The 16,740-nt window shown below is 35.1% G+C and overlaps 1 protein-coding gene across 1 annotated transcript in view; it reads right to left on the reverse strand.

Moving 5' to 3' along the window:
• The window catches only part of COP1 (COP1 E3 ubiquitin ligase), a 276,923-nt gene that overhangs the window by 172,531 nt on the left and 87,652 nt on the right, over nucleotides 1–16,740 (reverse strand). Inside the window, exon 9 of the mRNA XM_065880802.1 lies at nucleotides 4,599–4,656. Coding sequence (XP_065736874.1) covers nucleotides 4,599–4,656 — 58 coding nt within the window. The remainder of the gene's footprint in view (nucleotides 1–4,598; nucleotides 4,657–16,740) is intronic.

Raw genomic sequence — 16,740 nt, forward strand, 5'->3', positions numbered from 1 at the left:
ATATTGAGGATTTTTAATTGGAATCACATTAAGTTATGGTTATTGGTCTATTCAAAATGTTTAACAATTGCTTTAACCTATTTTAATATTTTTTATTTTCCTTGAAATTTATACATTTTATTAAGACTGCTATTTTTACTAGTATGCATCAGCACTAAGTTATTTTAATCTACTCAATATTATAACAGCCAATTTCAATTATATATTATAACATACAGGATCTTTTTTATTTCTCTCCACATTTGCCGTCTTAAGTTTTTCCCAGTGTCTTGAGTTCAATGCCTAGTTCATTTATTTTTATTCGCATCTAAAAATGAATTCATTTAATGATACAATTTTTAGGAAAGTTCTGACCAAAATTTCAAAAATTTTGATACATAATATTTTCACTAGCATTATTTTCTGAATTGTTTGTAGCAACGTCTGTATACTCTTTGACACAAAGGTATTAAGAGAAGTATTTAGTTTTCTCTCTTCCAGATTGTCTAAGTAGTTATTTATTTGATGTTCTGATTCAGAGAATGTAGATGGTACAATTTATTCTGTTTTAGAATCAATCCAGTTTTCTAAATGCTCTAAGATTACTATAAATAATGTATATCCCTTGAAGCAAAGTATAAAGTGAGACAAGTACCTATTAAACCAAGTTTGACTCATCTCAAACAAAGAAAAAATCCCATGTCTTTAAAATGACATAAGAAAATCATGCACCAAAGTGGCCTCTGTCATGGTTCTTACCTCATTTCTATTTTTCTCCTCCTTCCTCATTCCTCTCCAGTCATACTGGACTTCTGGACTGTGTCTGGCATTCTTGTACCTTAAGGCTCATGTACTTATTTTCACTCAGCCTAGATCTTCCCGGAGATATCCACATAGCTTGCTCCCTCACCTCCTCTTTGTTCAAAGGTAATCTATTCTTATTACTATTAGTATCACTCCAACTAGACTGAAAGTTTGGCTACAGCATGAATTTTGGTCTGTTTTGTTTTTGTTCAATAACCAGAGCCTATAATAGTGTCTGGTAAATAGGAGGTACTCAAAAAAACTTTTGGTTGAATAAATTAATATTTAAAAGCACCTGCCCTGAAGCCATAATGCCTGAGTTAAAATCTCTGCTATATTACCTTGGGCAACCTCCTCAACTTTTCTTTGCCCTAGTTTCCTCCTCAATAAAATAGAAAATAATAGTAATAGTACTTATCTCATAGGGAAATTCTAAGAATTAAAGTAGTTAATACATGTAAAGTACATTGAGCAATGTCCATGAATAGTAAATGCAAAATAAATGTTACCTAAATACTTTTGTTTCTACTTTAATTACTTCTTGAATTATACAGTAGGCCCTCCATATCCGCAGGTTCTGCATCTAAAACTTCAATCAAATGCAGACCAAAAAAATCCACACACCACCCTCCCCCCAAAAAAGAAGAAGAAATTCCAGGAAGTTCCAAAAAGCAAAACGAATTTGCAGCTGCACTGGCAACTATTTACACACTATTCACATTGTATTTAAAACTTTTTATATAGCATTTACATTCTATTAGTTATTACAAGTAATCCAGAGATGACAAAGTATATAGGAGGATGTGATACCCCGGTTATATGCAAATATACACCAATTTATCCAAGGATTTGAGCAACCTTGGATTTTGGTACCTGCAGGGGTTCCTGGAACCAATCCCCCATGGATACTGAAGGACATCTATACCTTAAAATCTCTTACCATGTTTAACTTTTAATCAATTTTTGAAAATTTCTAATAGGTTTTGCTTTATATAAATACCAATGCTTTAGATTATGTCACAAAAATGACTATTTTGTGGGATTATACCTTTCATTATGTGAAAACCTGTATCTCTCTTCTATGATTTTTTCCTTGAGTTCTACTTTGGTCTACTCTTCTTTCCTTTTTTGTTGTTTGTTTGTTTTTGTTGTATTTCTTACCATTCTTATATTTGCCAGGCTTATCCTCAACTACTCCTTTGTTTTCAAGTCTTTCTGTGTCAATCTGTTTTAAGTCTGCCTCTTCTAAAGAGTATACCTAGAAATGAAGCCTAAGGACTTCGGCACAAAATGTCATATTAGTTCTATCCCATAAGCACTAGTAGGCTTTCCTCCTCAGCAACTTCCCTGTCCTCCAGCAGATACTAAGGTTGGAGTCTCCTGAGAGACCCAGACTACTTCATCCAAAAGCACACTTTTCCTCTGCATACAGTGACTCATATGTTAGGTGGACTTCCTAAGTATTCTTTTTATCTTTACAAATTCTTTTTAAGTTTTCAGTGTGAGGATAGCAATATGTCAGTGGGATTTCTAGTGGGTGGAGGTTGGAGGGATTACATTGGCTTAGTGTACAATCTCAAACCAGAAGTCTCCTTTATTATATGCAAACAGTAAAAATTTTTAAAAAAACTATTCTGATTGCTTTTTTTTCTATTCAATTTCTATTATTTCTAGCTTATGGAATTTGCTAGAAATTCCAAATCAATGTTCTATAAATGGCAATAGCAGAAAATCTTCTCTGTTCCTCTATGGAGACTTTGTCAAAGCCCTGCAGCCAAAGACCAATAGGAACACACCTGTAGTTGAACAAATTTTATTATTGCTCATTGCAACAAAGAATACAGCACACTACAGGTTAAGGTAAGAGTATGTTACAAACTACTTATAGGATATAGGCCCATGTTAAGTGATTTGGGGGAGGGTTCAAGGAAGTAAGGCTTTGCTCTAGATTGGACACTATCAAGAAGTGGAGATAATTCTGTGATTGAGTACCTTAATATATCTTACCTAGACAAACGGAAAACTACAGTGAGACTAAAGTTGTAATTAGTAAAGAAACAGCAACTGCTCATATTAGCCATGATAGAGGTGTGTTTGGTATTTTATGTGGCTTACACAGTGACTTCTTTTTGTATGTGCTTAATAAATTTATGAAGTGATCTTGGTTTTTGCTTCATTTCATCACCGTCCCAGAGTGACTATGTCTGATGTTGATGTTCTGTGAGATTATGTTTAAAAGGAGAACAGCTGTGAATGCCAAGCCTGTTTCCAGATTCAGAGACTGCTTTTCCAGTTCAAGTTCTTAAGGATGTTTCAATTTAATTCTTTTTTTTTCTTTTTTTTTTTCAATTTAATTCTTAAAAATTTCTCCTGATATATCCCATTGTCTTATTTAAAAAACACCTAGGGCTTCCCTGGTGGCACAGTGGTTGAGAGTCCGCCTGCCGATGCAGGGGACACGGGTTCGTGCCCCAGTCCGGGAAGATCCCACATGCCGCGGAGCAGCTGGGCCCGTGAGCCATGGCCGCTGAGCCTGCGCATCCGGAGCCTGTGCTCCACAACAGGAGAGGCCACAACAGTGAGAGGCCCGTGTACCGAAAAAAAAGAAAAAAAAAAAAACACCTAGATCTGGTGTTTTCATGGCTGTTCAGAAACAGATACAAACCAATCTATAAACTTACTATAAAAAAACAACAGGCCAAATCCAAGCATGCAGTTGAAGATAACACAGGATATACAGAGTAGTTACACAAACTAACCATAAAAGTAATAGAGGCAGTTATTTAAGTAGTGTGGAAAGAAAAACACAAATAAAAGCTGTATTATCCGAAAGAATTTTCTTTCCACTTTGATAAAAATAACTGCACTATTACATAAAATGAATACACAAATGAACATGCCTCATTTGAATGCCTTATGTTTTTTTCCTTTTAAGGAGAACAGGATATTATAAAGGATACTGGAAGGACAATTTGTAAAATCTGAGTAAGATATAGAGATTAGATAATATCACCATATCAACACTAACTTCTTGAATTTTAAAGTTATACTGTGATTACATAGGACAATATCCTTGTTTTTAAGGAAATATACACTGGGGTATTTAGAGATAAAGGAACAGTATGTCTGTACCCTGCTCAAACATCCAAAGAAAAAATTTTATGTGTGTATATATAAAAGAGAGACAGAATGAGAATGATAGAGCAAATGTGATCAAATGTTAACATCTGGATAACCTGCATACAGAATATAAAGGAATTATTTTTTACCATTCTTGTAACTTCTAAGTCTGAAGTTATTTCAATGTGAAAAGTTTAAAAAAAAAAAAAAGTCTGGCCTCAAAATTATATTTGACAAATGTCAGCATCCCCAAGTCAGAGATGAAGGCAGTAAAAATCAAAATAATCATACAATTAATTAAAGAAAAGGAGAAGCCAGAGTCTATTTTCCTCAAGCCTGTAGTTTACTTTCCACAGAAAAACTACTTTTCAACATAATAATGGGTAATTCATCAATAAATTACAACTTTCTTATCTGAGAGAAACAATGCCCTGATTACTCATAATTTCCTCTTATGGTATTTCCTTCCTCTCAAGGTCTGATGTTACCAGTATTTTAAAAAAAAATTTTAACTCAGTGATGAGCAAATATATATCTGATTATGTATCAGAGCTATTCAAGTCCTAATCAATGCCACAGCATTCAAAACAGCTGTCTTTATGACAGGACATTCCAGTAAACTCATCTGTGATTTTACAACTCAGGTGATTATATTTATCGTACCACTGTAACATACTGTTAGATGTATCATTTACCTGAGAACTGCCACTGAAACCTGGAGGTTGGCTGTATTCTGTGGAATCAATAATACTACTGCAAAATGAAGAAAGAAAAATGTGATTTCAGTTTTTACATTCTCTTAGCAACAGAAAAAGTAAATCTAAAATATATCATATATAAATCCAATATTTCTAATTTCTAAGCAAAGAAAATATTTATTACCAATAATTTAATTAGACATCAAATAAATACATATCCCATAAACAAAAAATGAGTAAATATTTAAACAATTTACCCCTTCATCCCACCACCTTAAATATACCCACCTTGAAAGAATGTCAGTAGGGAATAATCATAAGATAGGTGTATATATAGAAGTATTTCCTACAATTTCATTTTCAGATAGGTTAATATGTTTGAACTCTAAGGAAAAGAGGACTTAGAATATTGGGAAAAGAGCACAAGCATGCAGTCAAAAGCTATGGTTAACAGATCCTGTTATGACACTAGAGCTAGTACCCTTGGACAAATACCTTATAATAACTGTTTCCTTAACTGCAAAGTGAGATGAGTGGAGACTAGCTATCTCTAGCTATATCTAGAGTCCCTTCAAGCTTCAAAATGTTATGATAATCACCTCACGTGAAAGAAAACTATCAAAGGAATGGAAGAAATGGTAAAATACCAATAATCTTTCTTTCATAACCCAAAATCTATATTCTAATTACCTCTGCCCTAGTGGAACAGAGTCTACTTTCTCCATTGGTTCTTTCTATTTGATTATATATATTCTCTGTGCATTTTCCTACCTAACCCTAGAAAAACCTCTAGAAATCCCAACTAGCTTCTCTTCCTAAGAGTTCCATCTTACCATATCTATCTTATCACGTCACTCTTACCTCCCTCCCTTCTTTAAATAAATTAGCTTATGAAGACTATTAACACTTGAAAATGATATAACTTCTACATCAACCATGATAGATCAACAGTTTTTTACATTTTTAAAAATTCTTCCCTATTTCTACTATAGAAATGTTTATATTTTTGTCTACCCTAATGAAATTTAAGCAATTAAGTATACTAATTTCAGTGTGTCTCTTTACATAAATATACAAAATCATTATTCACTTTAGTACTCAAATAATCACAAAGGTTATAATATGAGAGGCACTCTTAAGAGTACAGAGTGGGTTTGAATTTCACTTGTTAGCAGCTAAATGACTCTGGGCAAGTTATTGATCTTATTTGGCCTCTCTAGCTTCTCCATCTGCTAAATGAGTAAGATACTTCAGAGAGGTATAAGATTTAATTAAGTGGGTTAATTTCTCAGTACGATGCCAAAAAATGGTAGATGTTCAATAAATTTTACCCTCTATGAATAAAATTCATCAATAACATACAAACTTATGCTTTCAAAAATATAATGAGATGCAACTGTCTTCACAGTAGTCTTTTTTTATAAAGCAATACATAATAATAGATATTCAGTGATCTTAACCATTCCTATAGTAAGACTTATGTAAGAAAGACCCTTCAAAGCACTTATACTACAAATTAAAGAATTAACACAATCGTGTAATGAATTTCTTTTGATGAAATATAACCAATTCTCACTTTCCTTGCACAGAGTCATGAACTGATAAGACAGGATCACACGCTATTTTCAGTATACTCTAACCAGGGACTAACAGAGCTAAAAATGAAGAAATGCCATGCATTCAAAAATCTGTGTTCCTCGGTCAGAATGGCCATCATCAAAAAATCTAGAAACAATAAAGGCTGGAGAGGGAGTGGAGAAAAGGGAACCCTCTTGCACTGTTGGTAGAAATGTAAATTGATACAGTCACTATGGAGGACAGTATGGAGGTTTCTTAAAAAACTAAAAATAGAACTACCATAAGACCCAGCAATCCCACTACTGGGCATATACCCTGAGAAAACCATAATTCAAAAAGAGACATGTACCACAATGTTCACTGCAGCACTATTTACAATAGCCAGGACATGGAAGCAACCTAAGTGTCCATCGACAGATGAATGGATAAACAAGATGTGGCACATATATACAATGTGGCAATAGATGTGGCAAAGATGTGGCAATATATACAATATTACTCAAGAAATGAAACTGAGTTATTTGTAGTGAGGTGGATGGACCTAGAGTCTGTCATACAGAATGAAGTAAGTCAGAAAGAGAAAAACAAATACCGTATGCTAACACATATATACGGAATCTAAAAAACAAAAAAAAAGGTTCTAATGAACCTAGGGGCAGGACAGGAATAAAGATGCAAACGTAGAGAATGAACTTGAGGACATGGGGAGGGGGAACGGTAAGCTGGGTCGAAGTGAGAGAGTAACATTGACATATATACACTACCAAATGTAAAATAGATAGCTAGTGGGAAACAGCTGCATAGCACAGGGAGATCAGCTGGGTGCTTTGTGACCACCTAGAGGGGTGGGATAGGACAGGTGGGAGGGAGACACAAGAGGGAGGGTATATGGAGATATATGTATGCATATGGCTGATTCACTTTGTTACACAGCAGAAACTAACACAACATTAAAGCAATTATACTCCAATAAAGATGTTAAAAAAAAAATCTGTGTTCCTTCCACTAATGAAACCTAATTCCCTATTATCTGTATAAACATTAATAAAATTATGAAGCTGCAAATTTAGAGGTTGATAGAACAGAACTATTTCTAGATATAATTATTTTATGGTGTTATAATTCAGACTTCTTTGACTGCAGGCTGGAACAATGATATTGACATATCAATGTATATAGTGAGATAACATTGCATTCCAAATACATGTTTAAAAATAGTACTCATCAGATTGTTGAAGGTATTGAAATTACAGGTTTTAAATAGTATTTTATTAATAATAACTGCAGAGTTTGAAATTTATTTTATTTCAGATCTTAATCTTACTCACTAAGGAAATTTATTATTGCATATACAACCACAACAGAAGCAATCTGAAAAAATAAATCCCTTTAATTCTGCTTTTTAAAATGTGTGTGTGTGTGTGTGTGTTTCTATGTGTGTATAAAGTAACATGATTAGAAGAGAATATTAGAAAGCACTGCCTGGGCTGGGTTCTCTTGATTCTGGTGCTATTCTACTGCTTATCTCTGAGTTAGCCACAATCCACAGATGATAATGACAACAGCAGTATTAACAGCTATCATTTATTGAGTATTTACCATGCTGTAGACACTGAGCTAAGTAATTTAAACTTCATAACTCAGGTAGACACTATTATCATTCCCATTTCTCAAGTGAGGAAACTCAGCCACTGACAGATTATACATTTGGCCCAAGTTAACAAAGTTAGTCAATAGCAGAGTTAGGATTCAAAGCCAAGGAGTCAGCTTCTAGAGTCTACACTGAACCACCATGCTATGCTCCCTAGGCACATCACATTCTACAACTGAAGAGTAAGGAAATCCTGGATTAGCCCAACCCACTTCATAGACATAATTTAAGGAGAAAAGTGAAAAAAATGGCAACCTATAAATATGAGAGTCATCAATTATTTCAAATAAATGTCAAATAAATAACTTCAAATTATTTTAAATAAGTTATACAAACAAAGCCACCAAAAAATGGCAAGGGCAAGAAGAAAATTTCAAGATAGTAACTAAAACTGAGTTAGGAATAATACACTTTATTCATGATGGGGAAAATAAGATGATAAAAAAATTCTTAATGTTCTTGCTGGTGACAATGAGGAGCTCAGCTAAAAACATATGAAAACTATACAGTTGTTAATCCAAGTTACAAGGGAAATTCACAGTTATGCAAGTAGATGTCACAAAACTACTTACTGTCAGTTAAATTATTTGCTTCCAAAAGCAAAGATATACTTTGTAATTAAAAGATAGACTTTTACAAATGAACTTATATACAAAACAGAAACAGACTCACAGACATAGAAGTGTATGGTACCAAAGGGGAAATGGGGGGATGGATAAATTAGGAGTTTGGGATTAACAAATACACACCCCTATATATAAAATAGAGAATCAAGAAGGACCTACTGCACAGCACAGGGAACTATACTATTTTGTAATGACCTATAAGGGAAAAGAATCTGAAAAAGAATATATATGTATATGTATTTATGTGTATATATACGTATTTATGTGTGTATTATGTGTATATATGTGTGCATGTGTATATATATATATATATATATATATATATATATATATATATAAAAAACTGAATCACTTTGCAGTACACCTGAAACTAACACAACATTGCAAATCAACTATCCTTCAATTAAAAAAAAAGAAATAAAAAATATGTTTAAATAAATAATTTAAAAAAGACTGTTAAGTCAATTTCACATATAAGCTATATCTATAAATGAATAGGAAGCTAAGAGAAAATTTTGATGCAAAATTCAATTGAAAATTAAGGTGAAATCTTTTCTTCTACAGTGTCTCGGACTCATTAGAATAGACAGTAGTACTACTCATATTGTGGTATTTGTAAGAATTTCAACAAGATAGTACAACAAATTTTATACAAAAGATTTTATACAAATAAACATCAGTGATTAAAATGGCCTTTTCAGCAATATACAGTTTGGCTTTTAAAAATACTGGGCTTGGGACTTCTCTGGGGGTCCAGTGGTTAAGACTCCACGCTCCCAATGCAGGGGACCCAGGTTCGATCCCTGGTCAGGGAACTAGATCCCGAATGCCACAACTAAGAGCCAGCATGTCACAACTTAAAATCCCGCATGCCCTAACGAAGATCCTGCAACTGAGATCCGACAAGCAGACAAATAACTAAATAAATATTTTTTAAAATAAATAAAAAATAAAATTAAACATATATATATATATATAAATATTGGGCTCAAAAAACTTACATAAAAACATATGATCACCTCAATAGATGCAGAGAAAGCTTTCAACAAAATTCAACACCCATTTATGATAAAAACCCTGCAGAAAGTAGGCATAGAGGGAACTTACCTCAACATAATAAAGGTCATATATGACAAACCCACAGCCAACATCGTCCTCAATGGTGAAAAACTGAAACCATTTCCACTAAGACCAGGAACAAGACAAGGCTGCCCACTCTCACCACTATTATTCAACATAGTTTTGGAAGTTTTAGCCACAGCAATCAGAGAACAAAAAAAGATAAAAGGAATCCAAATTGGAAAAGAAGAAGTAAAGATGTCACTGTTTGCAGATGACATGACACTATACATAGAGAATCCTAAAGATGTTACTAGAAAACTACTAGAGCTAATCAACGAATCTGGTAAAGTAGCAGGATAAAATAATTAATGCACAGAAATGTCTTGCGTTCCTATACACTAATGATGAAAAATGTGAAAGTGAAATCAAGGAAACACTCCCATTTACCATTGCAACAAAAAGAATAAAATACCTAGGAATAAACCTACCGAAGGAGACAAAAGACCTGTATGCAGAAAATTATAAGACACTGATGAAAGAAATTAAAGATGATACAAACAGATGGAGAGATTACCATGTTCTTGGATTGGAAGAATCAACATTGTGAAAATGACTATACTACCCAAAGCAATCTACAGATTCAGTGCAATCCCTATCAAACTACCACTGGCATTTTTCACAGAACTAGAACAAAAAATTTCACAATTTGTATGGAAACACAAAAGACCCCAAATAGCCAAAGCAATCTTGAGAAACAAAAATGAAGCTAGAGGAATCAGGCTCCCGGACTTCAGACTATACTTCAAAGCTACAGTAGTCAAGACAGTATGCTACTGGCACAAAAAGAGAAATATAGATCAATGGAAGAGGACAGAAAGCCCAGAGATAAATCCACACACATATGGTCAACCTTATTTTTGATAAAGGAGGCAAGAATATAAAATGGAGAAAAGACAGCCTCTTCAATAAGTGGTGCTGGGAAAACTGGAAAGCTACATGTAAAAGAATGAAATCAGAACACTCCCTAACACCATACACAAAAATAAACTCAAAATGGATTGAGACCTAAATGTAAGGCCAGACACTATCAAACTCTCAGAGGAAAACATAGGCAGAACACTCTATGACATAAATCACAGCAAGATCCTCTTTGACCCACCTCCTAGAGAAATGGAAATAAAAACAAAAATAAACAAATGGGACCTAATGAAACTTAAAAGGTTTTGTACAGCAAAGGAAACCACAAACAAGACGAAAAGACAACCCTCAGAATGGGAGAAAGTATTCGCAAATGAAGCAAGTGACAAAGGATTAATCTCCAAAATTTACAAGCAGCTCATGCAGCTCAATATCAAAAAAGCAAACAACCTAATCCACAAGTGGGCAGAAGATGTAAACAGATGTTTCTCCAAAGAAGATATACAGACTGTCAACAAACACATGAAAGAATGCTCAACATCATTAATCATTAGAGAAATGCAAATCAAAACTACAATGAGATATCATCTCACACTGGTCAGAATGGCCATCATCAAAAAAATCTACAAACAATAAGTAATGGAGAGGGTGTGGAGCAAAGGGAACCCTCTTGCACTGTTGGCGGGAATGTAAATTGATACAGCCACTATAGAGAACAGTATGGAGGTTCCTTAAAAAACTAAAAATAGAATTACCATACGACCCAGCAATTCTACTACCGGGCATATACCCTGAGAAAACCATAACTCAAAAAGAATCATATACCACAATGTTCATTGCAGCTCTATTTACAACAGCCAGGACATGGAAGCAACCTAAGAGTCCACTGACAGATGAATGGATAAAGAAGATGTGGCACATATATACAATGGAATATTACTCTACCATAAAAAGAAACGAGATTGAGTTATTTGTAGTGAGGTGGATGGACCTAGAGTCTGTCATACAGAGTGAAGTAAGTCACAAAGAGAAGAACAAATACCGTATGCTAACACATATATATGGAATCTAGAAAAAAAAAATGGTCATGAAGAACCTAGGGGCAAGATGGGAATAAAGACGCAGACCTACTAGAGAATGGACTTGAGGACACGGGGAGGAGGAAGGGTAAGCTGGGACAAAGTGAGAGAGTGGCATGGACATATATACACTACCAAATGTAAAACTGATAGCTAGTGGGAAGCAGCCACATAGCACAGGGAGATCACCTCGGTGCTTTTTGACCACCTGGAGGGGTTGGATAGGGAGGGTGGAGGGAGGGAGATGCAAGAGGGAAGAGATATGGGGATATATATATATGTATAACTGATTCACTTTGTTATAAAGCAGAAACTAATACACCATTTTAAAGCAATTATACTCCAATAAAGATGTTAAACAACAACAAAAAAAGATTACAGAAAACTTCAATTCCTAAAACCCAAAACTATGAAAATCAAACACTTTTTGTAACTTTCTGAAGTGAAAACCTGACCTGAACAGATTTTGATACCGTTTATCTCACTGACTGCTAACATGCATGCTTCAATGCTGAAATATTAATGTGCTTGATTATATGGAACCGCGTTTTACTCCTCCTCCAGTATATGTAATATATGGCATATGTACTGTGTTACCTTTCTAAATTGGGGAGGGAAGGGTATGGGGGCAAGACATAACACTACATAGTGAAACACATCTGACTCCAAAGGTTTCCCAAAAAGGTTATGAAAACCTATATATCATACAAGCTTTGGATTTACTTCGGGAACATAAGGGTAGTTCAATAATAAAAACATTGGGCTCCAGAGTACATATCTATGATCTTTAGGAAAAAGAGATTCAATTTATTCTTCAAAGAACAGAAGTTATCAGAGTATTTCAAATATCCAGGAAAAACTTCCTCCAACACCCTCTGTCCCCTTTTAATGGTAGATGGTTAGAAAGGGTTGTAGATATACAGTACATAGGAGGACTGTATGAACCTCATATTATGCTGCCTTTTAAAAGGTCTGTAATTCCATAATATTACTAAAGTTTAAAAAGAAAAGCAAAAGGGCAATTCATTTTAAAGTTTTCATCATAAGAGCTTCCTCAGGGAGAAACTTACTGCCGGCAGATGTGAAAAGCACATGTGATGGAAAATTTCTGAAAGATCGAACAGGTCTGAATCTACTGCTTACTGCCTTTGGAAGTAAAAATTTGCTTGGTAGAATTTCAAAAACAGAATAATAAGCTCAAAAGAAAAAGACTGAAGAAACTCATTTGTCTCCAACACAGCTAATAAAAGTCCCAGTTTGTTAGGCTAAGTACTGCATTTGACTCCATTATATTCTAACCACTTATCAATGAGTGGGAATAGTTATAATAGTTACAATTTAGTTATAATTCACAGAGGAGAAATTTTTAATTATCAGATGATGTAACTGCCATAAATCTTAGTGTTACAAAAACCCAGGTCTCTGAAATCATCTCAGAAAAAGGTTTTAAAAACAAAGTAGAGAGGGCTTCCCTGGTGGCGCAGTGGTTGAGAATCTGCCTGCTAATGCAGGGGACATGGGTTCGAGCCCTGGTCTGGGAAGATCCCACATGCCACGGAGCAACTAGGCCCGTGAGCCACAACTACTGAGCCTGCGCGTCTGGAGCCTGTGCTCCGCAACAAGAGAGGCTGCGACAGTGAGAGGCCCGCGCACTGCGATGAAGAGTGGCCCCCCTTTGCCACAACTAGAGAAAGCCCTCGCACAGAAACGAAGACCCAACACAGCCAAGAATAAATAAATAAACAAATGTGGGGTTTAAAAAAAAAAAAAAAAAAAAAAAAAAACAAAGTAGAGGAAGCATTCCAAAAACAGCAACAGAAGATTCAAAGGTAGAGGATCTGAATGGGAAAAAGATACTGGAACTTGGGTAGAGGAGAGACAGTAAACAGCAGAAACAGAAAATGGTGACAGCACATGAAATTTTATGCTTGCATTCAATTATTCTTACATCTAAGCTAGGGTTACAATGTATAGCTTTGGTTTTCCCAGCTTCTCCCATCCCTGACCTCCCAGAATCAAGGTACACCTATAATAAGCAAAGGGGTGAAAAGATTCCTACATGACTCTAACCTGAAAGCGCAAAAGGCCATGAGCAAGAGGGTCTAATCACAGTAATATGAATGGAATCAACAGGGAATGGCTGGTAAATACCAATAATTTGCTTCCTTCCAAGAAACTTAATTTTAACTGTTTTGGCTCTCTCAAGCCCAGGAACATAACTCAAGGCATTTTTAAGACATTACAGAAGGATATGTAACTTTACAAAGTAGAGAGTAAATAGAAAATTTTACCTTATCTTCCCCAAAAATGAAATAAACTTAAGATAGTTATAAAACGTTAGTGTTGAATGTCAGAGCTTTCTTTTATGAAAAAGAAAATAAATATATCTTACCTAGAGATTTTTAAAACATGTCAGTAATACAGACATATTCACTGCCCACTAAACCAGTATTTACATATTTTTAAAGTATGATCCTCCAGGCCTACATGTGAATCTCAGGAACTCACCTCAGACCTAATGATCAGATTTCGGGGGTGGGGTTCAAAAATCTGCATGTCAAACAAGAGGTTTGGTTGATACTCATACACATTGAAATCTGTCCTATTCACACCTCAGATTTCAGAATTAGAAAGGACTGGTAGTATCTTCATCAAGCAGTGACAATTACAGTTTATAACAAGAACCCAAAGATGTTTTTCAAAAATCCTGAAATACCTACTCATCAAACATAATTTAAGTTAAATGTATTTTGATTATTTTAATTACTGGAATCAAAAAGTCTATTTATACCATATTTTAAGCAGAATAATTAATTTGACAGCATAACTTATTTTCCGTCCTTTATATAACCATGTGAGCAGAGTTCTAGGGTCTGTCATATTCACAACTGTATCTCCAGTGCCTAAAACTGTGTTTTATATATGCCTGATACACCTCCAAAAACTGGCTTAGTGACTGAAGAATTCTTCAAATATTCTAAATAAAGGAAATTGAACTATTTCAAAAACATTTTTCTTTACTTGCTGCAATTCTATTACCTATCAAATTAATGAGAAACTACAGATGTATGAAGAGTACCCTTTACATTACTGCCAAGGAAATTTGTTTTCTGTGCTTTGTGTTTCTTTGTGTTTGTTCAAGTTGAAAATTCCGTAAGATTCTTCAGTATCCTCCATCGCCTATGGCATCAAATTCAACTCCTCTGCATGGTATAGGGTCAGAGTTAAGGCAAGTAGTCCTCAGTAGTCGCAACAATAAATGCAAGTGTAGCAGAGATTTCTTAAGATCTGTTCATAATCATCTAACCTTGGAAATACAAGTCCCCTATATACGAACCTCCAAGTTGCAAACTTCCAAAGATGCAAACGTGTTCGCATGTCCAATCACATAAGTTAGTTCACGTGTCTGGTGTACACTGTCACACGCATGCCTCCTCTATAAGTGGTTGTGCTTTTGTGTACTTTTTACTGTACAGTACTGTATAGAGTACAGTAGTACAGTATCTTTATTTCAAGCCCAGGATGTCCAGAAGCAATGGTAAAAGCAGTGGTGATGTAGCTGATACTGCTAAGAATCACCAAGAGAGACAAGAGGAAGAAGAAGTAACTGAAGAACCGAAGAGATTCACGATACAGGAAATGGCAAAGGGATTTTCTTTGAGGAGGCACTGTTAGTTTTTGAGGCATAGGACCTGAATGTAGAACGGTACACAAAGGTTGCAGCTACCATTCAGAATGCAATCTAGTGCTACCATGTCATCTATGACAAGAAAAAAAGAGCTACTACCCAGACATCACTGGATCGTTTTTTCAAGAGTAGATAGAATTGAATCCAGCAAGGAACCAGAACCTGTGCCATCAAACTCAGGAGTGGGCAGCTTGCCCTCCGACTCCTACTGCTGACGATCCTTCAGCTCCACCATCTCCCACCTCCTCTCCCTCCTCCAGTCAGTAACTCTTCTTGCCTGTTCACTCGATGCCAGCCCCTGTATGCCAGGTGTTGTACTGTACTACTGTACTTTTCAAGGTACTGTCCTGTGAGATGAAAAATGTTTTCTTTATTTTTTGTGTTTGTTTTTTATGTATTGTTTGTGTGAAAAGTATTATAAACCTATTACAGTACAGTACTATATAGCCGATTGCATTAGTTGGGTACCTAGGCTAACTTTCTTGCACTTACGAACAAATTGGACTTACAAATCCTCTCTAGGAACGAAACTCGTTTGTATGTAGGAGACTTACTGTATGGAAAGCAGTGTCAGGCTGTGTATGGAGAATTTCCTATATTGTATAATTCCCCTCCTCAACAAAGGGAAATAAATGTTATATGAAAAACTCTTTAGGTTTATGTAGAAGATTTGTTTAAAATATATAATAAATTAGGGACAAATCTGTAAGGATTAGAGTTAGACCTGACCGTAAGAACATTTCAATTCCTACGTTTTAAAAACAGTTATCTTAGGAAATTCCCTGGCAGTCCAGTGGTTAGGACTCCGTGCTTTCACTGCCAAGGGCCAGGGTTCGGTTCCTGGCTGGGAAACTAAGATCCCACAAGCCACGCAGTGTGGCGAAAAAATAAATAAATAAAATACAATGAAATAAGTAAATAAATAAATAAACAAAATTTTAAAAGTTATCTTCCCAAGTAAAACCAAGCAGTTAAACCAATAATAATTGCTAAAAAGTACCAAAAACTTAAGCATTAATATGTGAAGAAGAAGCCATTAACACTGCTCTGGTCAGTGATCATAATCCAGCCAAAGACCCAATATGCAATAACAGAGAAGATGGGTCCATTTTCATCCACTATACCAAAGAGCCATGCCTAACCACCACCCACCCTCTGCCCATCACACACATTTTTTTTTTAATGACTTGGGGGAGGGGGCATGTCACAGGGGTAAGTATGACTGCGTAGAGTTGTGTGGGTGAGTTAAAGAGGAATTTCTTAACCTAGTCCAAGAGCCATTACACAATATCAAATTCCTTGAATTTTACTAGTTTATTCATTCAAATGATAAAATATACAAATTCACAAGGTACTAACTCACCATTATATATATTTATATATATACATATATATATTCTTTATAATAGTTAAATACTTCTAACATCCATAAAGTGACCCCTTGCTTTTTCCTTCATTTTGATTCATCTGGACCTTTGTCAAAAATGACAGACACCCAGGGACTTCCCTGGTGGTGCAGTGGTTAAGAATCCGCCTG

The sequence above is a fragment of the Phocoena phocoena genome, chromosome 1, assembly GCF_963924675.1.
Source record: "Phocoena phocoena chromosome 1, mPhoPho1.1, whole genome shotgun sequence".
Lineage (NCBI taxonomy): Eukaryota > Metazoa > Chordata > Mammalia > Artiodactyla > Phocoenidae > Phocoena > Phocoena phocoena.